The 22,679-nt window shown below is 36.5% G+C and overlaps 1 protein-coding gene across 1 annotated transcript; it reads left to right on the top strand.

The window, feature by feature from the left end:
- Nucleotides 1–3,616: 3,616 nt before the first annotated feature.
- LOC145684061 (uncharacterized) lies at nucleotides 3,617–14,033 on the top strand. The gene is made up of 2 exons (XM_081755905.1): nucleotides 3,617–3,749; nucleotides 12,381–14,033. The coding sequence occupies exon 2, from the start codon at nucleotides 12,594–12,596 to the stop codon at nucleotides 13,806–13,808; it is 1,215 nt and encodes a 404-aa protein (XP_081612031.1). The 5' UTR covers nucleotides 3,617–3,749; nucleotides 12,381–12,593; the 3' UTR covers nucleotides 13,809–14,033.
- The last annotated feature ends 8,646 nt before the right edge of the window (nucleotides 14,034–22,679 follow it).

Here is a 22,679-nt window from a genome sequence, read left to right on the forward strand (position 1 = left end):
TGGAGAGTTGTTAGTATAGTGGAGGCTGGAAGAAATTGCGCCCCTACCAAGTTTTCTTAACGTGCACACATCAGGCGCTGAAAATGTAGAAGGTAAATTGATATTCATTCTATCTTTACTTTATTTTATACCAGTGAATATGCGTATTGCAATATGTAATGAGTTACCGGTTTTCTTCCACTTATATTTGAGATGGCGTTAGTCATTTGTTTATCGGTCATATGTCTTATTATGAAACCCTTAACGGGTTCAGTATATGAGACCAGTCTTATAATGTGACCCGTATAGTATTATTGGGTCTTATATTAGGAGCTCATTTCTATCGACATTTCTGTATTCACAAAGTAGTCTCTTAGACTTGGTCCGGTACATAGAGCCAGTGATTTCGTTGGGACTGTACTGTCATTTTGGACATTTCTTCTCATTTGATACATGTTTGAACATTACAAGAAGTGATCAAAAGTCGTTGCAGTTTATGCACACAAAAAGTGTAAAAATTTACAGTGTGTATATGCTAAAATTGAAGAAAGTAAGTTAGATTGAAAGAGTAACGTTTTATATTTTTGTGCCATCACAGGATTTGAATTAAAGACAGTGTTGAATGGTGAATTAATAAAGGAGCTCTTTTAAGAGTACACAAAAAGGTGGGGTCTCTTATTAGGTACCCCTCATAAAAATGGCAGTGTAGCAACTTTGGTCACATTTTTCAATATAATTTTTATTGTTAAATTTTTATGTATTCCAATAGTTTGTATCAAAAATTAGACATTCCACAGAATATATTAGAACTCCAATATATTAGGATATTAAGGATCTCATATTTGGGGTTCTTTGAAACTAAGATGCATGTTAACTTCTTAAAGTAAATTCCTACCACAATGTCCTAGTTTTGAATAACGGAAGTAAGGTAACTGTACATGTATCACCAAATACTATGACTCATAAAAAAGTGCAAACTAATGGAAATACAAAAGAAGGCGAATTTTACAAATTTTCAATTATCGTTATTTTTAATGTATAATTCGTTGTCGTATATACACAGATGAATTTATCACAGCGAAAGCGGTTTTATTATATTCAAACTGACCGATAATTTCCTAAAACCAAGGGAAATGGAGAATTTCAATTTTCTATAATCAAATAGATACCTCTTTCATCAAAAGTTAAATAAAATTCCAGGTATGGGTCCCTTTTCTTATAAATATATCATGGCAACATATAATTGGAAGGCAATTAGGTATATGCAGAAGCGGACTGGGAGTACAAGGCCCCACCCGGAGAATGATGCTTAAGGGCCTTGATGAATACCGAGTTAATCTGCCCTTTTAGGATTGAACCCTTAGCTGGAGACTTGGATGGCTAAACGCCCGCCCCCGTGTATGTGTACCTATAACCAAGTATTATTTCGCTTTCTTTATTTTCTACAGTCTGAAAATCTTTGCAATGAATCGTACATGTCCCTTCAAAGCAGCGACTGTTTATATTGAAAGAAATCTGAATATGGTACGATTCCATCTTCAAAATAATGAGAAATTTAATTTTCACGAATGGTACATGCAAGTGAGTGAATAAATTATAATAAACTTAATTTTATCGTGTAAAATAATAGTCTATCTTTGTACCCAGAGGAACCATCCAATTATGGAGGTGAGGAACTAGAAAGTAACATTCTGAAAACACAGAAAGTTTAGAGAAACGGTTTTAAAACTTTTTTGATTAAGCACGCTGAGTTTGATAAATTTCTTTTTGACTTCTTACACACTAATTAAACTGGAACATTACTACCATATATTAGCATTACAGCCAAAAATATTTTTTCTACTAACGACAGTTAGGAATCACCCTCTCAAAATCAATAAAGAAAAACGGAACGAATCGCACGAACTATTGATGTAAAAATTCGCATACTTATTAACTACATAGAGGTGATAACGCATTCGTCAGTCGTGTCTTTGATGCGTTTTGTAGTTCTCATAAAATACGTGAGTAATGAAGTTAATTTATCAAACCAACTTTTACAGCAGCACTTCTCTAAAAACAAGAAATTTCCCAATTTCATCGATAATTTCATCATTAGAGATTTTTTGCAGAAGTTCCCTTTCAACGGCCATAAGCATAAATGATTCCAGAATATGATTTGCAAAGACGAACGCGTACGAGTTTTAATTAATTTAAGGCAACTGAATGCTCGCTCAAGCTCTCGCTTGAAATGAAATGAAATGAAATCTTTGAGTTTTACGTCCTACGTTATGCCGGTTAGACTAAAGGAGACGTTGATGATGAGTAATGAATGAAATGGTGGAATGAAGAAAGTGGGAGGAAACGGGAGAACCCCGAGAAAAACCCACGCACACGGTGTTTGTCCACTTTTTTAAAAACCAAAATTCAACAATTCTGATTTCAGATTTCAGATTTCAGATCTGATTTCAGATTCTGAGCAAAAAGCATGGACAATATGGCATCAACATCCTTTGGGCCCGATTTCTTAGGTTTCGGGCCCCGGGCCAGATTTACGACATCACAGATGTGCTAATGGGAAACCGACTCTTTCCAATGCAACCACCCACGTCCAAAACCCCCCATGCTTCGTTGGTGTATAGAAGGAACCCGACCCTACACTTTCGGGGTCCGATATCTGGGAACATCAAGATTTGTGACATCACCGCCGTGCTCAGGGGACCACAACCTTTCCATTGCCAGCTCCCACGTCCAAGAACTAACATATTTCATTGGTGAATAGAAGAGACCTAAGCTCGAAACTTCTGGGTCCGATTTCTGATGCTTCGGGCCCATTTTCTGACATCACTGGTATGCTCAGGGGACCATTATCTATCGCCATCACTCGCGTCCAACAACTCTATGTCTAACACGGTTTCCTTACCGTAGGAGAATCAGCTCCATGCTCTTTATGTTATCGATTGCACATCACATTATTGGATACATAAATCATGGGCGAGATTACATTTTTGAATTAATAACTTACACGTATTTTTGAGGCTATTTATTGTCTTATTGACTTCAACAAACAAGGATACGGGTTGGACAGGGGGCTCCCCTTTCACTAGTGACCTCCCTTCGCTAGCACTGCGGGCCCGTCAGTTACACCACTGGTTACTGTGAACGAGAACTGAATTTTGAAATAGTTATAACTTAACTGTTTCTTAACTATAGTTAACAATAACTTAACTATAGTTATAACTTTTAATAACTTAAGTGATTTTGCAGACGGCAGGGTCCACCCGGAAATTTCCCTGCAGTCCGCCTCTGGGTATATGATTCAATTTATTTTACATAATGGCGTAAGTTTATAAAAAAAACAAAAACGAAATAATTAAACAGAAAATTCGGTAGAAACATATGAAGAAATATTTTTTTTAAAAATCTTGGTATATTCAATCATGTTGAAGAAGATATCTTTATATAGAGGAAGCATTATTTATGAAGATGACTAAGTGTGTAGCTCGAAATATTCCTTCAACTGAAGAAGATATATGGGAACTTATGGAAACAATCAGCTGAGTTTATCTACCAAACATAACACTCATAGCCTAAGAAGACTGTTTCTAAGTCGGTGGCATACCTCAACAGTATTAATAGTGAAAAAGGAAGAAAGAAAGAAAGAGAATTTCAATTGTTTCTTATATTCTTTTCTTCGAAAAAATGGACGTTCATTGTTGGAAGCAAAATATTCAATCTAGTTACTTTGGGAATTAAATAGTGAAAATATAGCAAATCTTCTAAATTAATTGGTAAGGACGTAAAGATTGATTTTCAAATGACTTCAGTATCATCATCACACATAATGTTCACATTACATATTGAAGTTACAAGTAATATATTTTGATTAATATATTCAGATTTATTACATTAGTATCTAGAAATGTTTCTTTCATTAGTATCTAGAAATGTTTAGCAGGAGTCCAGTTATTTTTTTTAAATGTTACAATTTTGGTAGTTTCTGACCACATTAGGTTAATTCAGGTTTAAATTAGGTTAGGTTAGTTTCGGTTAGGTTAGGTTATTTTATGTTAGATGATATGGCCTATGATTAGCAGAAGGGGTCCAGCTCTTTTCTCTAAAAAATGTTACAATTTTGGTAATTTCTGTTCACATTCGGTTAGTTTAGGGTAGGGTTGGTTAGTTTAAGTTAGGTTAGGTTAGTTTAGGTTACGTTACGTTAGTTTAGTTTATGTTATATTAGTGTAGGAGTCCCCATAATTTTCCAAAACATTATAGAATTTCGCTAATTTCTACTAATATTACGTTAGTTTAGATTAATTCAGGTTAGCTTACGTTAGTTTATGTTAGGTTAGGTTACATTTGGTTACGTTATGTTACGTCTAAGTACTTGCGTCACTCATTTCTCCTGTAAATTTTGTGTTTTATACGTGCTTCTGGACCCCTTTTACTAAACATACCCCGACTATATTAATGTAGAGGTCCAGCATAATTTTCGAAAAAAATGATAGAATTTCGCTTATTGCTATTGATATTAGGTTAGTTCAGGTTAGTTTAATTTAGTTCAGTTTAATTTAGGTTAGATTTGGTTAGGTTGTGTTTGGTCTAAGTACTTGAATCTTCCGTTTCTGCCGTAAATTTTGTATTTTTTTACGTACTTCTGGACCCCTTCTGCTAAACATTTACCTTTTACTATATGTACATAATTCTGTACTATACAGATGTTCTTAATATATGCAAAGCTACTAATAGAACGAAAAACTAGAAGATACGATACCTAAACCATTCTAATTTAGTATATAATCAATTAAAAGATTTATCTTTACTACTTAAACATTGATTTAGAAAAAAAAAAATACTAGAGTTCAGTCACAATACGAGGCAATTCAATTTTTGGCATATGTCAACCTGAGGGCGCCTGATTTACTTTTTTTTTTTTAAATATTTTAATTTTGATTAGGTAGGGTTAGTTTAGGTTAGGTCAGGTTAGTTTTGTTATTTCAATGTACGTTATGTCTGTACTTACTTTGGCCCTCCTCTGTCCGATATAACCCCAATTTTTTATCCTCAAATGTATAGATTAGGGTTGCTAATATGCAATAACTGTATAGATATTTTAAATAAAATCGCCTTATAATGCTTGTGGGCTCTGCATTTCAACTAGGCGTGGCAGCATAAGCAGATGTATTTATTACAAGAGTGGGAGCCTGAGTGATAGGAAGTGAAAACAGGCGAGTAACATAGAGGATTAAGATGACAATGGTAAAGGCACGGATGCTTTTCAAATCCTTATAATACCTTTTACAAAGTTTGTGTAGTGTGTTCTAATGTGTACATCGTGTGTAGTACTTATTTTACAGAGGATTGCATGCTAATAATGCTTATGTTGTTTTCTATTGTATTCAGTATTCTATTAATTTAGTTGCATATGTTGTTTGCATTTAAAAAATCCCTAGGCATTGGTCATTCGTTGTGAAGTAAACGATTTTACTATACGTTTTCCAAATCTTGGCAACTATATCCTTGATCAACATCCATTCAAATGAAGATGACTGTATATTCTTACTAGGGATGGCCACAAAGTTCCTGTTCCGGCGGAACCGGTTCTTAGAGATTCGGTTTTCAGAACAGGTTCCGGAACCGGTTCCAGACCTGGATCAGAAAACCTGGTTCCGGATTTAGGTACCGGTTCCGAATCTGTATCCAAAAGCCCCCCAAATACCCGTAAAGGAGGCACAAAATTTACCTTGAAAACACTGCAAAGAGGAGCACGTGCTTGAGCCCTTCCCGCCCAGAACCGCTTGTGTCTCCAGAAAAAAAATTCTGTTTCACAAGTGGGGTATTTAGCCAAATGAGTTTGACAGTTTACCTGTTTAGCCAATGAGTTTGCCAGTTACCCATTTTGTTTAACCAAATGAAACAAGTGGCCCCCGCCTGGGCGCCTGCCTGTCGTTTCCACCATTTCATCTAGCACACTGTTCACAGCCTGCTAGGAGCTCAGATTTAGTGTAGGGATAACCACAAAGTTCTGGTTCCGGTGTAGGAATCGGTTCTTGGAGATACGGTTTTCAGTACCAGTTCCAGACCTGGATCCGAAAACCTAGTTTCGGAACCTGATCTTCTAGAACCGGGTCCGTTCAGAACCGAAAACCGGTTCAACCATGAACCGGTTCTGGCCATCCCTCATTTTTATATCTATGTTTAACATCCTTGATATGCATGAATTTACGTTCGACCAGACTTTAAGGTTAGAGATCACATCCTTTTGTTTAATGCCATTATTGTAATAGTAGAGGAGTACCGTACATAATGTTTTTTCAACAACATAGGTTGTGATCTAACGTTTCTTTTATTATACATATTTTCGAATTGGCAATAAGTGTCAAAATTCATTTGTATTAAAAATATAACATTGATTTTAGTGACTTTCGAATACCCAAGATCAACATTTACAGATCATATTCATGAAAAAATTAAAGTCCACTGAAAGTAGGAGATTTGTGTTATTGAGTCCATATTCTTTTGTCTTTGTGAGGTCTGTAGAAGAATATGAAGCTTAAAATATACAAAACAATCCCTGTAATGCTGTATAGTCGCTTAATTTGAGAAAAGAACACAAACTGAAAGTACTTAAAAATAACATCCTGAGACAAATATTCGGACCCAAGAAGGATGGAAATGGGGAATGATGGAAACTTCATAATGAGGAACTGCACAATTTATACGGTTTTACCTAACGTTGGTGTAAGGATGCAAATAAGCAACAAAATTTTACTCCAAGGGAAAAGCTACTGGCCCACATCTCACATCCCAATCGTGACTTTTATAATCTTTACTGTTTAAAAACTCGCTCGCACCGATGAACCACTCGCGCTGGGAAAGCGGTTATTCCCATCCCTGTGTTAGTGTCATTGAGTTCTGGAGACTCAGGTGGGCAGGTCATATATTCAGAATGGAAGAAAGTAATAACGCTTTGGAAATTTTAACTAGGAACCCAATTAGAAAAAGACCATTAGGGAAATCTAGGCGAAGATTGGAGGACAAAATTAAAATGGATCTCGCAGAAATAGGAATACAAAGTAGAAACTGGAAATGAAAATGAAATGAAATCTTTCAGTTTTACGTCCCACGGTTATGCCGGTTAGGCTAAAGGAGACGGTGATGATGAGAAATGAATGAAATGCTGGAGTGAAGAAAGTGGGAGGAAACGGGAGAACGCCGAGAAAACCCACGAGCACACGGTGTTTGTCCACACGGCGCGACCTGGGTTCGAACTAGAGACCCAAGCACCAGAGGTGAACGCTCTACCACTGAGCCACCACGCTCTCAAAGTAGAAACTGGATGCAGAGGCTAGAGATAGAAGTCAATGGAGAGGTTTTGTGAATGCGGCATTGAGCTTCCGGGTTCCACCGGCCTTAGAATTAGGTAACCACATAAACGCTGTAAACAACACGTATGCATATATATATATATATATATATATATATATATATATATATATATATATATATATATATATATATGTGTGTGTGTGTGTGTGTGTGTGTGTGCGTGTGTGTGTGCGTGGAGTCCACGGTTCGATTCCGGACATCTGAATTTGTGATGAACAACATTGTGGTCTTAGATTTTCTCGGAGTTGTACCATTCCCTTCCACATTCTCATTCCATTACTTTTTCATAATCGTTCAGTTTTATTAATCATTTGTCACTTTTAGCCTACTGTGCATAGTCGTAAGACCCAACTATGGAAGATTTAATATTTCATTTACAATGAAGAAATACGTACTATTTTATAATTTTTATATTTTTCTCGTACATAAAAAGTTTGTTACTTAATTATTTGTGAATTTTGAGATCTTGAGTTCTCCATTCGATAAAGCATCAAGAACTATCTGATGAAGTGATGGAATTTTCGCGTCACTCTTACGAAATATTGACCAAAAAAAGGACGGATTTCGGGAGATGTAAGGAGCCATATCTCAGGAACTGTAAGTCATAGAGAGATGATATTTTGCAAATTTTTCAATTTTGAGCATTTTAATGATTAATTTCATATTCTTTAAACAGCCGTTTCTTATTCTTTAAACATATTGATTATACAATTCACCATCTAAATCTGTTTGTATGTTAAACACGGGCAACTTATTATTATTATTATTATTATTATTATTATTATTATTATTATTATTATTATTATTATTATTTAAATTTTTGATTTTACAATTTCAGACCCTTTCTTTGTTTCAAACGGAATATAATGTGCATATCGTGAAAAAATGTCAATACAACATAACATATATTTGTAATTATTATTATACTTTTTAATATTTTGTATATCTGCTGAATCCATTTGTAACGTTTGTTTTCTTCGTAAAACAACATATCATAGAACGTTTTAACAGAACTCTTAAACAAAACCTGTGGAAAAAAATATTAGTACTCGAGAAAATTAGAAATAGGGTGTAGATATATTACAAGACTTGTTTAATAAAAATAATAATAAAGTACATAGAACAATTGGTATAAAGCCTGTAGAAGTTAATAAGAAAAATTAATTCTTTTTAAGTTCGTTCTGGCAATGCTCTTGGAGCATTCTCAACTGGTTTAATATTTAGTTTATAAACCTTTTTTTTTTAATTTTAAACTTTTTTATTATCATAAACTTTTGTGATGAGGAAATCCAATTTAAATCAATTTTAGACAGATCTTGAATAATGTAGTTTTCCACTGGCGGACGCTTCTTGAAAGCAATCAATCAAGTTATGCAAGTACCATCTTTCGTTTATTACATATTTGTAAAAGTTCATCTGAGAGCCAAGTACTAATCTATCTTATTGGTTTCTGAAAAGTGGGAAAGAAATCTAACACTTCCTGGACTCAGCAATGCAATATAGACAAGATAGAATTGTTGAGCTATGAAAATGGTACAAACATTTTACTTTCTACAGAGGTTGTTCAGCCTACGTTTGGTCGATTTCGTTCCTTCCCCCTCCCGGGCAGAATGGACTCACCCGACCTGGCTCGTGGCGCCCTGCGGTGTTGTGCAGTTGCTTTCGGGGAACGGAGTTGTTTTTTCGCGCAGACGACAATAACGCACAAAACAGGACCATTGTTGTGAGTGTTGTGTTAAATTTGTTTGCAAGTGTGTGGGTTTCCGCTCTGTGACCAAAATGCCGCCCTACCTAAGCCGGTTTTGGGAAGACTATGTTGTGGTTCTTTATGATGTCCACTTTAGTGTTTCTGCCATTAGAAAACAGTGCAAGAAGAATGGTTGCAACATCAGTTTAAGTGGAATAAAAAATGTTATTAAAAAGTACAAGGGCAACGAAGCTCCACCATTTGGATCACCAATGAAGGTGCCTAGGAAGCGGGAATGCACCAAGGCCACCTCCACCATGCAGAAGAAACTTCGCAAAATGGCAATGCAAGAAAACCCGCCAACTCAAATTTGTATGGCTAATTGTCTTGACGTGTCTTTGGGGACTGTGAGCTGGACGTAACAACATGAACTCAAGCTGGAAAAAGTCATGAAAGCTCGCGGCCATCTTCACACGGATGCCCACCAAAATGAACGAAAGTGTAACGCCCGGAAGCATCTAAACAAAAATGGATGTACGTCGTAACACTCGATGAAGCATGGATTTACCTTTCCATGTAGAGCCATTATGTACCGAGAGAAAGGCGCCAAGAACTTCAGAAGATTGGTCCGTGTCTGTAAAGAATCCTTCCCATAAGGGTTCATGGTCGTTACTGGTTACTATTACCGAGGTAAACTGAAGATTCGTAGGGTGGCGAAGAACTGAAAAAAAAATTCGCAGTATTTTCAGGGGCAGATTATGCGGCCGATCTACGAGCATGTACGGAAATGACGCCAATCTGGTGCGCATTCATATGAACAAGGCCTCATCACATACCTCACGATCAGGGAGATGGAGGAGGCAAGTGGTATACAGGTGATACCTTTCAATGAGGTATCTGTTAAATCTCCAGATGCAAGTCCTATAGACTATTGTGGATATGGATTGCTGAAGCAGGTTTTGGAAAAACGGCGTGTGGCAACTGTGGAAGGACGTTGGAAAGCTGTGCAAAGGGAATGAGACAAGATTGCCCCCAGTTCTTGAGAGAGGCGTATTACAGTGGAAATTACGCTGTCGGGCTATTGTTAGGAACCAAGGGAAACACATCGAGCACTTACGGACCTGGCGCCGTGGATTCTAAAGTTTTAGGTAAGTCGAAATTGGCCAAATGTAGACTGAACAACCTCTGTATACAGAACACATCTTTCATTAAGTAAAAATCTGACGCCCGTTATATCGCAAATGATGTATTATATATACACCATACCTCTTACTTTTGACTTTTATCTTTACTTATCGACCACTTTTTGAGTACTGGGTTATGCGGATAGAGTTACTCTTTCTACAATCTAGTAACAAAGCTGCAACAAGCAATCGACAAAATTATACCCGAGAAGTTGCTACAAATTCTATTTCTAAGAGTAGTAGTCTCTTGTATACGAAGGAATTCCCAATTACACGTTGCACAACCTAGTTATTAGGCAACTTTTCTGCTGCCAATTCATGAAAGGTCTGCACTGCTCTTTGAGCAACATGATAACACCATGTCTGTTAAATATTGCTCGATGTTTGCGGACAAGTATGCGTTACTTTTCATGGAGTTGAGCACTATAACAATCACGTTGAATGGTTTCACCACTTCCACCATAGATCACCATGTAAGTAACAATATTGAAAAGTTATGCTTGTGCAGTGTTGGTAGAGCAAATTACAGTCCGGAATAGTTTCCTTTCTAACAGATTTTATTACAAAATTCTACTGTAATACAAAATAAATACAAATTCTTTAATTTTTAAGTAAAGGTACCTGACGATCTCGGAAAGGATTCCTTACTACGCAAGCTACGTGAGGAAGGGTATGACACTCAATCCTGCACTGCATGCAGAGAGGGGTTAGAGTCCGACAAAGCTCTACTGCAAGCTAAGCTGGTGTCATGATAAGGAATCTTCCAATGCTTCACTGCAAGCACAGAGAGAGAGGTAAGTTTCCCGCAAGGCTTCAATGCAAACCAGAAGGGAAGGAAAACCAGGAGCTCCATTACAAGCTAGAGGGTTTGAGTTTAGGTGAGGTACTTCCAAGGAGTCACTGCAAGCCAAGAAAGGGGATCTGACCAGTTGAGACTGACAGTTGTCGTTGAAGTCATCTCGGTTATGTAGGTGCTCTAGGTGAGGGGGTGGTGCTACTGTTCCTCCGTCGTCACATGACCAGTTGTGTCTCTGTTGTCACCGTCGTCTGCATCTATAGTACTCTGTAGTAAGACACACATGGTTGATGTTTGTAAATAGAAAACACTGTTTATAGAAGAATTTATATAAAAAACCAGTAGTAAAAGTCAATTCCAAACTATAATTTACTTGACCAAAACTCTACCTACTCCTGCATAAGCAGAACTTTACAATATACTTAGAGAACTCTTTACTATCAGACGGTGTTCCTCGTTGACCGATGTGAACTCATGTGGTAGACATGAGTATAACATCTTTTGCCGATTATTCGGAACTAGAGAACGACAATCGTATGGACTATGCGCAACTCGTCTACAATGTTCTCCATTGTACACTTTCACACAACCCTGTTCAACAACACATTAGTACTGACATTGGGCACCCCTGAATATATAATGGGGCTTTTGATGGCCTACACGTAACCTCGATATATCCATTGGCCACGCTACAGAAAGGTGCTTCCCGCCAGACGTAAAATTAAATATTTCAATCGCACGCACTAATCCAATATTTGCTGATGAAGTCGATTTGCTAAGAAATGATATGAGGTCAGAGCAAGGAAACTTAATTATGAAATGTTGGTGTTAACTTGCAGGTCTTAAGTTTTGGAGTACAAAAATTGAAGCAACACAAACAAACAAATGAATGTAGTATGAAAATCTTATGGTCTGAAAGTACATAGTATGATACGTAGAGATCACCGAAATTAAATGGAAAAGAAGCTTTGCTTACATTAAGAATACTTGCACAATATATTTGCTTTAATTGGATAAGCGCAGTGGGAACAGACTTGTAACCAGAACAAATGAACGATAAAACAGTAACAATAAAGCAAGGCTTTTAGAAGTGAGTAACAAGAAACATGACCTTGGTTATTCACATTATATGTGACTTAGGTTTCTGAGATACAGGAATTCGTAAAAGAAGCGATATTAAGTTCTTGAAAGGCGAGTGAAAATTATGATTTAACTATTGTATAAAAGCACATGTACTTGTTTATTTCAACATTTTCTTGTTAGTTACCATGATTTGATATACGGTATATTTTGTTGATCAACCAATTTATTTCAAATTAGGCACAGTTCCTTAATTTGAAAACTATCTGTTCTTGTGTTCCAGTCCTTCCTTGTACGAATATGAGGGAAAGATTCAAATATCCCGTCAAATTATCCTGGTAAGTTCTTCCGGAATGTGCAAATAACGTTATCATCATGTAACTCAGTTAGCATTCACCGCATCGCCAAGTATCCACAACAGTAGGTGGAACTGCTGCTCTCACGATGATTCTTCTAGATGCAGGAATAGTCTGACCAAGGATTTGTTTATGTAAGGATGGATTTCAGTGTTAATGGTCATAATATAGGATACTGCAACAATTGCAACTCCTTCTCTCAAACGATAGGAGGAAAAACAAGGACATCTTCATCCATTAATTTTAGAAATAAATGTCCTAGAGAAGGAGACTGCGAAACCTGCAGCATCAGTACTCACAAAACTGAGCAAAAAGCAGAACCATGCCCAGCTTTCTCAAAGAAGTCAGAAACTTGCCCAGCATTCTCGAAGAAATCAAGACTTCAGATAGATATAGTCGATACTGATACTGATGAAGAATCTTGCACACATGATGGGAAACCTTGTTACAAAATGCAGTTCACCAGTTCTTGTCCTTTTATCCCCCAGGAGCTCAATTCCTATAGAGCTTATGCAGCATCTGGAAAAAACCCGTTCGAGTGTCCTGCCGCTAAAGTAAAATGTACATGTGGCATGCACAAAGAGAAAGTTTCCGAATGTTCTGGGAAAAACCCAAATGATTGTCCTGCTGCTAAAGTAAAATGTACTTGTGGTATGCACAAAGAGAAAGTTTTGGAATGTCCTGGAAGGCGAGAATCAAGTTCTAAAGTGAGCCAAAAAATGTGCTCGGCAGCTAAAAAATGTTGGGTATGTTTTGATTGTAAACGAATATGGCCCATTGATGAAGACATTAAGTTAAACATTCCTGTACAAAGAAGGCCTGTTATTAGATGTGCTACTCAAACTCGAGGAACTTTGGAACAAGAGGGGATATTGCCAGTGAATAGGAAATCAAGTGCAACATGCCCTGCTTCTATTCCTCCAACATGCGAAAGATACTTACGTCATAATAACATGTGTGATGATAGTGCATCAAGAGTATGTCCAGTTGCCATAGGTGAAGAATGTCCAGCTACAGGTCCAGCAAGTTGTGCAGGTATTAGAAATGCCATGAGAGAGGGAAAATTATCTCAAATGAGAGAACGCAAGAGTACAACAATTGGAGATAAACTAATCCCTTGTCCAGCATTCCAGAATAAGTTTTCCCAACAAAATATTGATGACTATGTATGTACACGACCACAAAATCAAAGCTGTTTTAGGCCTCCCAGAGATCGTCCAGAGACATTTAAATGTCCAGCTCCCCATTCAGAAGACAAATACACTTTCATTTCTTGTCCAATTCAGAAACGCGTTGAGCCACCCTTATGTAGATATTCAAGTTGTTCTGCAAATTGTTCATCAAGAAGTAGATAAAAATATTTTCAAAAGGTCACAGATCTACATTGGTTGAGTAGACGCCATCTTTACTTATCGGTACTTCTTCTACAGAAATAAGTTGGAATCATATTACGGCAGTTAATCTAAAATCCTAACTAAATATTTTAGTTATCGTTGCTTTAAAGTCAATAGCAAAATTACTATGCTTCTTTCCTCATATTCTCTTAGATTTATAATTATCTCTGTAATAATTACTCTAAATAAATAAATGTATATTTTAAAACCTTTTTTTTCTAAATTTTATTCATCAGTATTTGGATCATGTTAAAAATTACGAGCTATTAAACACATCTATCAAGTAAATCGATTTTACTTTACGATAAAACTTTAATATTTCTTTAAAAACTTGTAGTAAATGGATCGTCACGGAAATGGTTAGAAGTGTTGTGTGGATATGTGTTAAAGTAAAGGTATTATTATTTATTTAATTGAAAGTAGATGACGCCACCTTCTTCTTCTGTCAACGTATTTAGTTCTTTCGATTCTCAATACTTTCCTTTCGTTCTTCCTTACCTTTCCTGTCCTATCTGATAAGAATATAAATGAGTTGAGTTGATGTTGAGTTTAACGTTCCGTTCAGCAACGAGGCTATATGAGACGTGGACCTACTGATTAACGTAGAACCCGAACCACATGAGCAAGAATATAAATGAAATTATATTGAACTTCGGAGAATGATCTGGTACCAGCTGGTTGTGTAATATGACGGACGTCTTGTGATTTAAATGCTTGACTATGATTGATTATTTTTGAACGTGTGATGAAAACCAAGGATTAACTGACGTTGGTTGTCAGTTGAACCGGAAACGGGGTGCGTAGTGCACATACATTACATTTTGGGTAAGTTTATTATTTTTATATTGTGTAAAATGGTGTTAAATTGCATCTTACATAACTGTGAATATATTTGAACTATGTAAAATCATAATCTTTGACGATTCACTTGGGTAATGAGCATGTGTAGATTCCGCTTTGAGGAAATTGTAATTATTCAGAAGTTAAAAGAAGAAAATTAGAATTCCACTATAGGCCATGTCTCAATGACAGATTGAGACATGCATTTCAAGTTGTTCCTTTTCGGAACTATAGACCACATTTATTATATTTCATATTATTTTTCTGTATTAGTTTTTCCTTTCTTTCTTTTGTTTCTTTATAATAAATATTTGTTATTGCCATTTTAAATTAAGGATTGCCAATGCTACGAATTTACCAAAATAAAAAAAGTTTCAAATCCTTTAACTAAAGTTAATTTATCGTGAGAGAGAACATTTTTAATTTTTCTGGATGAGCTTAGCGATCTCTATGAAATACCGGCAAAATCTATCCCTAGGATCCAAAATCTATCTTTTGTTTGTATTATTTCCCCGGAGGTTGGGTCCGTGGTTGAAACACTTATTATTATTATTATTATTCCTTTTCAATTACGTATTAAGGGAGTTTTGTTAAAACTATTTCTTATCAGCAGATCTATACTCCCACACATTTTAACTTCTATTCTTTTAAACAGAGTAGAAGATGATCGTGGCTATACCTCTGTATTTAGAGGACTAAATAGATTATTTGAACGCACATAGTATTGAATTCAATTTTCATTCGAGGACAATGTCAATAAGTGGAAATGGTGAGAAAGTAGTATTGCAAAACTACTTGTAATCCACGTTGAGCAAGATCGGAAGTATGGTACCCTGAAAAGGGAGGAAGAGGTCTTATGGCTTCGAAGGAGTTTCTTCCCAGGTTATCTTCTGAAATAATCACCGAATGCTTGTTGAGATACATAACTTGCTTCTTACAGGATAAAATAGCTTTAAGATTAAAGTGTACAGACAATAGTACAAGAAACAATGTGTCATCTGGTTCTCGAGACCAGAGACAGATGATAGTACACTCATGGAAACTGCTGTATGCTTGTTTTTTAAAACTAATTTGTCATCAATCAGAGCATAAACAATCATAAATAACAAATATCACGTGTCACATTGTACGCCGAGAGCTGTAATCAAATTTGAAATACGTATAATATTGTCACTCCTGCATTTTGCACTAATAAATTTTGCACAAAATAATGTTCATTGTCCTTAAAACATCTGAACACTTTATTTTTTCCAATTTTTGTCTTTACGTATGTCGTTACTATTACACCATGCAATTTGACTACATTGTCTGTATTTCAACAAATATTCGTTCAATGTATGGACAAGAGTATGTAACACGTTCGAGTTCTATAGTGATCTTGCGTCTTCTTAAAGTACATACATACAGTCGCTCTCACAATTGAGCGTACACCTTGTTTGTTAACATAAAAATGCACAAAAGACATCTACATAATTGAATTATGTATTTCAAACTTAAAATATTACTTCCTGAACAGATCTGGAACAAATTAGAATACATTTTCTTCGTAAACATTATTTAAGTAATGAGCAAAAAAATTAGAAACAAAATAGTATGTGTATTTGGAGTCTCAAAATTGAGCGTACACACTTGAATACACATTTGAATATTGAGCTTACACATTTGATTATTGAACAGAAAAAATATTCAGTATTTTGTGGCACCACCTTTGGCTTTTATTACAGCAGCTAACCTTTTAGGCATGGAGTGTACATATTTGTGATTCAATAAAGGAAGAATTTTGCTCCATTTTTCTTCCAGAAACTTTTTTTCACTCAGTTTTATTCGTTATTTTATGTTTCTGCACTTGTTTTTCTAATTCCCAGCACAAATTCTCAATTGGATTTAAATCCGGAGACTGGGATGGAGTTTCCAACCTTTTTGGAGTGTTATATAATAACCACAGTTTGACAATATTGGCAATATGCTCAGGATCGTAGCCATGCTGAAAAAATACAATGACCCCATATCAAGTTTATTAGCACTTTCCTTGATATTATTATTTAACATTGACAAATACCCGTATTTGTCCATTGTGGTATGAATAAACTCCAGTTACCGACACCAGAAGCAGACATACAGCCCCAGAACATTACGGAGCCACCTCCGTGTTTGACAGTAAGTTGTAGATTTTCCTGTTGTTCGGCTTTATTGGGTCGCCGCCACATATACTGCAGTCCATCTGACCCGAACACATTAAACTTGCTTTCGTCACTGAATATTACTGAATCCCAGAATGTAAGAGGCTGTGAAATATACATTTTAGCGAACGCTAATATTTTAACTTTGTTAACTTCACTCATCCATGGCTTCTTTCTGGCTATATGATCATGATATCCAGCTCTTTTCAACGTCCTACGTATCGTTTCACACGAGATTGCTTTTCCCATCAAAAATAGAATTTTCGTGGCCAATTTTGGCACACTTTGACATGACATTCTTCTTATTTGCATAACTACATTTCTCTGCTCTCGCTTATTTACAATAGATTTTCTACCCCTCCCTCGTTTATTGCGCACTGTGACTTTATATTTAAATTTGTTAACAATTTTGTGCACTGTACAATGCGTTTTACGCACAAGCTGTCCAATTTGACGCAATGATTTACCTTTAAAGCGAACTTCACTATTAAGTTTCTGACTTCCATAGTTGTCTCTTTTCTTCCAGTCATTTTGCTCTTGTTTTCACACAAAACACATTCGGCGCATCAAGATAGGTATTGATGAAGCACAACGTTCACTGAGTAAGGCCTATTGCACCTTTGTATCCCCTCTACAATCTTGAAATGGAGACAAATACTAAGGTGTACGCTCAATTCTGTGTCTTCGTTTTTTAGATCCTGCGGGCCCTAGTATGCATACATCCTTCCAAACACAGCAAATTCTTACTTACATTGGCTAAACAAGCTTCAAATTCCTTCAACATAGACCCATGCTAATTTATCGAAACAAAATATTATATACGTAGACATTATAGCAGTTTTAACATAATATCTACAAGTGTACGCTCAATTGTGAGAGTGACTGTATATACGATGAAAAAGTCGTGTATATATGAGGGAAGTCTTCTATATATAAGTACAGGGTTTTCATCAAGTCTGAACGGATTTAATTTGCTTATAATTTTCAGAAAAATGCTCATAATGAAATCAAATAAAGTGCAAACTTAATTAAATTTTTACCTGTAATCTGCACCAGCTCAGTTCATTCACCGCCACACATCCAACTGGGCGCCATTTACGTCCACACATTCGCGTAGGCGGCGCTGGAATCCACTCACAGCGTTCCGCCGTGTTGGCGGCCTCCCACTTCGAGGACGGTCCAGGACGCTTCCTGTTTCCAAGAACTTAGCATGCCACTTTCGGATTGCACTCTCAGTCGATGCCGGCTTTTTGAACTCTTTGGTGAACTTTCGACACACCAGAATTGGTGATTTTAGCTCTGCGTACTACAGAACACATTGCGCTTTCTCTTTCACCGACGCCATCTTTTATACGGTAAAAAAAATAGTCTTCTCAGAGGAGTTTTTCATTTATTTGTTTCTTTAAAAGACACACACACCAATACAGCTTACAACTTACTTTTAACAGTCAACATTGAAACAACAATGAAAACAACGATGGATGGAATTTGGTAAGAAACTGACCCTTGCCCTCCCTCTCCCTCTCTCAACGTGTTCAGAGTTGCCGCTTATCTAACAGTGTTGCCAACTAAAAATTTAATCCTTCCGCTACCGTTTGCACTTTATTTGATTTCATTATGAGCATTTTTATTAAAATTATAAGCAAATTAAATCCGTCCAGACTTTATGAAAACCCTGTATATGTCCATGTAGGAGACCGATTTTGATTTGGAAATGAAATGAAATGAAATCTTTAAGTTTTACGTCCCACGATTATGCCGGTTAGGCTAAAGGAGACGGTGATGATGAGAGATGAGTGAAATGGTGGAATGAAGAAAGTGGGAGGAAACGGGAGAACCCCGAGAAAACCTACGAGCACGGTGTTTGTCCACCACAAAGTCCACACGGCGCGAGCTGGGATCGAACCAGGGACCCGAAGCACCGGAGGTGAACGCTCTACCACTGAGCCACCGCGCCCCCCTAGATTTTGATTTGGGTGGGAGCTGATGTGGTTCGTGTTTCACGGTTAAGAGCCTGACATACTAAATACAAAATTTACCATTTTTCTTTTGGTAGCTTTTCATAAGTGAAAGGAGATAATGAAATGCAACTTACCACAATCATAGATAATGTTATTCTGCAACAAAAAATATGAACCTGAAGAATTTTCAGTTTTGCCATCCATAGATACTACAGTGTTGCCAGAATAACGTTTCCCCCAAAATCTAAGTTAAGGCAGCGACTAGAGAAACGAATTCAACTGCACTTGATTACGTATCGTGTTGTTTTGATATATTGTCAACTACTTTTTAAATAACATTATTATTTAATTTTAATAACTGTATGTTCAAACTATTGTGCTTATTACATACTAAATACAACTATTATTTATTTATCAGAAAACAACGGATATATACAAAGAAGAATATATTACTCATGGCTTTTGAACATTCATGTTCAGTAAGAAAAGTAGGCTTGTTAATAATGAAAAATTTCTCCAAATGACTTCTACATCGCATATGTTGTGACAAATAGGTTATGAGTCCTCTATGATAATTGTGATTAGTAAAGTATATTAATGATATACGTTAAGAGACAAGAAAGTAAAAACACCTGGTTGAGCATTCAATTTATGCTCTCATAGCGTAAACATATGGGTTCTATTAATATTAATAATAATAATGAGGAAAACATAACAAATGAAATATAATAAACAGTAGGTAAAATGCCTGTTCTTAGCACGAGGCAATAAGTTTATGGAAAGTATTTAAACTCGCTTTTCCTTACCACACATATTTCAATGAAAGTGTAAATGAAAACAAAAAATTTCTGGTGTCACACAATTCCACACTCAACCCTCATTCTCATTCCAATGGGGCTGAACTTGGCATCGGGAGTGCCACTTTTCATATAAGCGACCCCGAAAACGAATTGTTGTCACATAAAGAACGCAAGTTTCGAAATTCCCGCCATTTCCGTTCTAGTAAGTTGGCACCACTGAATGTTACACGATTTTCATCTGCTGTCTTTGTTGTTAGTAGTGACAGAGCGCCAAATAGTTCACGATAGTCATGTGCTTTCTGTACGGGTAGGAATGGAGCGCACCATGACAACACGCAGTTCCGTCGTGAAATGCTGTCTCTGATAGACTTGTAATTAACAGACGATGGCGTCGGAGGCTTTAGCTGTCTGAATTATAGCGAAAGACGGTTGAGATTTTTAAATATAGAAACCAGGTCTGTTTAGAAATGACGTTTTCTCAACAGGTTTAGTTTTAATATTAATTTATTGGATTAAAGTTAGAGTCAACAGATCGGGATACAAGAATACAAAATATAGTTACTTTGAGATCTAAGGAAAGGTTAATGAGGAGATAGGTGTCAAATAGTTTAGGTTTTCAAAGATATTGGTAGCATCAAGAAAAAACACAATGGTATTAGTTATTTCTGTGAAATATACCTTGGCTTGGCCTCAATATGTAAAAACAAGAATGAATCGCGGAATGAATAAACACAGAACACCTAATTTGCAGTGGACAGTTATTTGCTATTAAAAAGACTTTTTAGCCATTTATAGTACAAATATTAACACTTTGAACGCCAAGCTATTTTTAGTGAATCGTACATTCAGGCCAAGGTCTTTTTTTTTAACATTTTTATAATCAGTAATGAATTTCACCATCCGAAAAACAAAGAAAATATATGAAAGTCGTATGTCATGGCTATATATTACACCAAGAGGCCTTCTTCCGGAATTCACATTCTACTTCTTTGAATCAATGTCCACTGGTGGAACACGGGGCTTCGAACAGTGACTGCTGTACATGCCATGGGTGGTACACGTGGCCCGACATAGAGGAGCTTTGTCGTATACACGTATACATGAAAATAGTTCACTATTGGTACGTGACCAATGCCATAAGTCCGCTTAAAAAAATATAGGCACATTGAATCCACACTTGTGATGGATGTAGTAAAGGTAAGACGTAAGTGTTAACTCTTTGAACAAGGTACCAGAAGTTTTTCGCCATTCTCGAACCACTGTCATTTGCTGACGCCATCTTCCATCACTGACGCTGTGACCAGAAGATTATGCCACCTCTTACGAAGCCCTTCAGGAACTTCGCTTGTGTCTTAGCCGCTCGATTCGCAAGTGAATTTGCCTTCTGCCACCCTATGTACGATTCCAATAACTTGTATAATAATTATCCCGTGTGGGTTTGTGTTACCTATGTGTTAATGAAATGTCTTCAGTGACGTCGACCGTAACCCAGGAGTACAACATCCAAAGCAACTTCTAGAGACGACGAGGTAGGAACTGCGTTTTCAGGTGGGTTACTACGCTTATTTCCTTTTATATAGCCATATTTGTATAGTTTCCTTTACCTACTTCTTGTATTTCCAAATTGTCTTGTTATTTAAATCAAGGGGATGACTTTCTCAAGTACCCTTTGTGTCATTTCATGATCTATTACATGTTACGTCTTTGGAAAGCAAATAAGCTATAGAATTAATTTTCAAACAAGAAAATGTTTAATATTGTTTATTAATGATTTCGCAAACTTCACTATTGTAATAATGATGTATATCCTTTCCAAACTTCATTATTGTAATTTCGCTTGATTTATAACAAGCCCGGGCGTAACTGTCAAAACCAAGGATGTTATAAAATAGAGGATCTGTCCATACGTATCTTCATCATATGAACTCAATGTAGCCAGAAAACAACCGAGCATCGTTTGAGCCGGCACGTCTGATTGGCTACTCTCGTTTCCGCCATGATTGTTGGCTTGAAACATTGCAATCTTAGTGGCGCGGAGTGGGCAGAGTAGGTGTGGCGAAACTATGACGTATGGCTTCACGATTTTGTTGTATGGGCAGATCCTCTATTTTATAACATCCTTGGTCAAAACCATTATCTTGTAGGTACCGTCTAATAAATAAGGATCTATTTAAAAACCCCTTATAAACAGTCTTCTTAAAGACTACTAAAGTTTTTTTTATATGTTGCCCCTAATGGGACATGTATAAGCTGCCGCTTTGCTAAAGTGTAGTAAATTGCAAGATTGTCAAATTGCAATACATTATATTCTATCGTTCGGAGGTCCGGATAGATTCAGGTATCCTAGTTATGACTATTTATTCAATTTGCGCTTGAAACATTTAATTTGGTACGGCCAGGAATAAATCATACTTATAAATTAATCATTTGTACCAACTTATATGGTGTGTACAAAGACCCTCAGACCAAAGACCAACTTGAGAGAGTGACACAAACTATTCATTTGTTTTGAATGCAAGTCTAGAAGTAATGTTCTGAAAACGAATATCCACTGAATTTTCCTACCAGTAGTCCACGTGGGGCTTGTTTCTCTCAAGCACCTCCATGGCGCTACAGGTCATTTTGAATCCAGTGATCTACCTCAGACTATGAAAATCTTTGACGATCTACGACAGTGCTTTGGCAATCAATCAATGTACAATTGTTACTGGCACTGCACTTTCATTCCTTTAATACAGTTTTAGAAAGGAAGTTGTGGTTATGACTGTTCTTTTGCAAAGTGGGATAATGCCTTTCCAAGTTGTCTTTCTTTATCAGCGCAACATACAGGAAGGATTCTACTATGAACACATTCATTTATTCTTCGACACAGCAAAGGAGAAATAGTGTTCGCATTCTTCATGGAAATAATGTTCGCATTATTCACGTTTTCGTCCTTTTATTCGAAATCATTTTACCATAATTGAAACTAACTCACTATTCGCAGGCGATTGGTAGGCCCAGTGGCGTATTTAGGAGAGGCTTCCGGGCTTAAGCCCTCCCGAAATCTTA

The sequence above is a fragment of the Thermobia domestica genome, chromosome 1 (genome assembly GCF_964235325.1).
Source record: "Thermobia domestica chromosome 1, izTheDome1.hap1.1, whole genome shotgun sequence".
Classification (NCBI taxonomy): Eukaryota; Metazoa; Arthropoda; class Insecta; order Zygentoma; family Lepismatidae; genus Thermobia; species Thermobia domestica.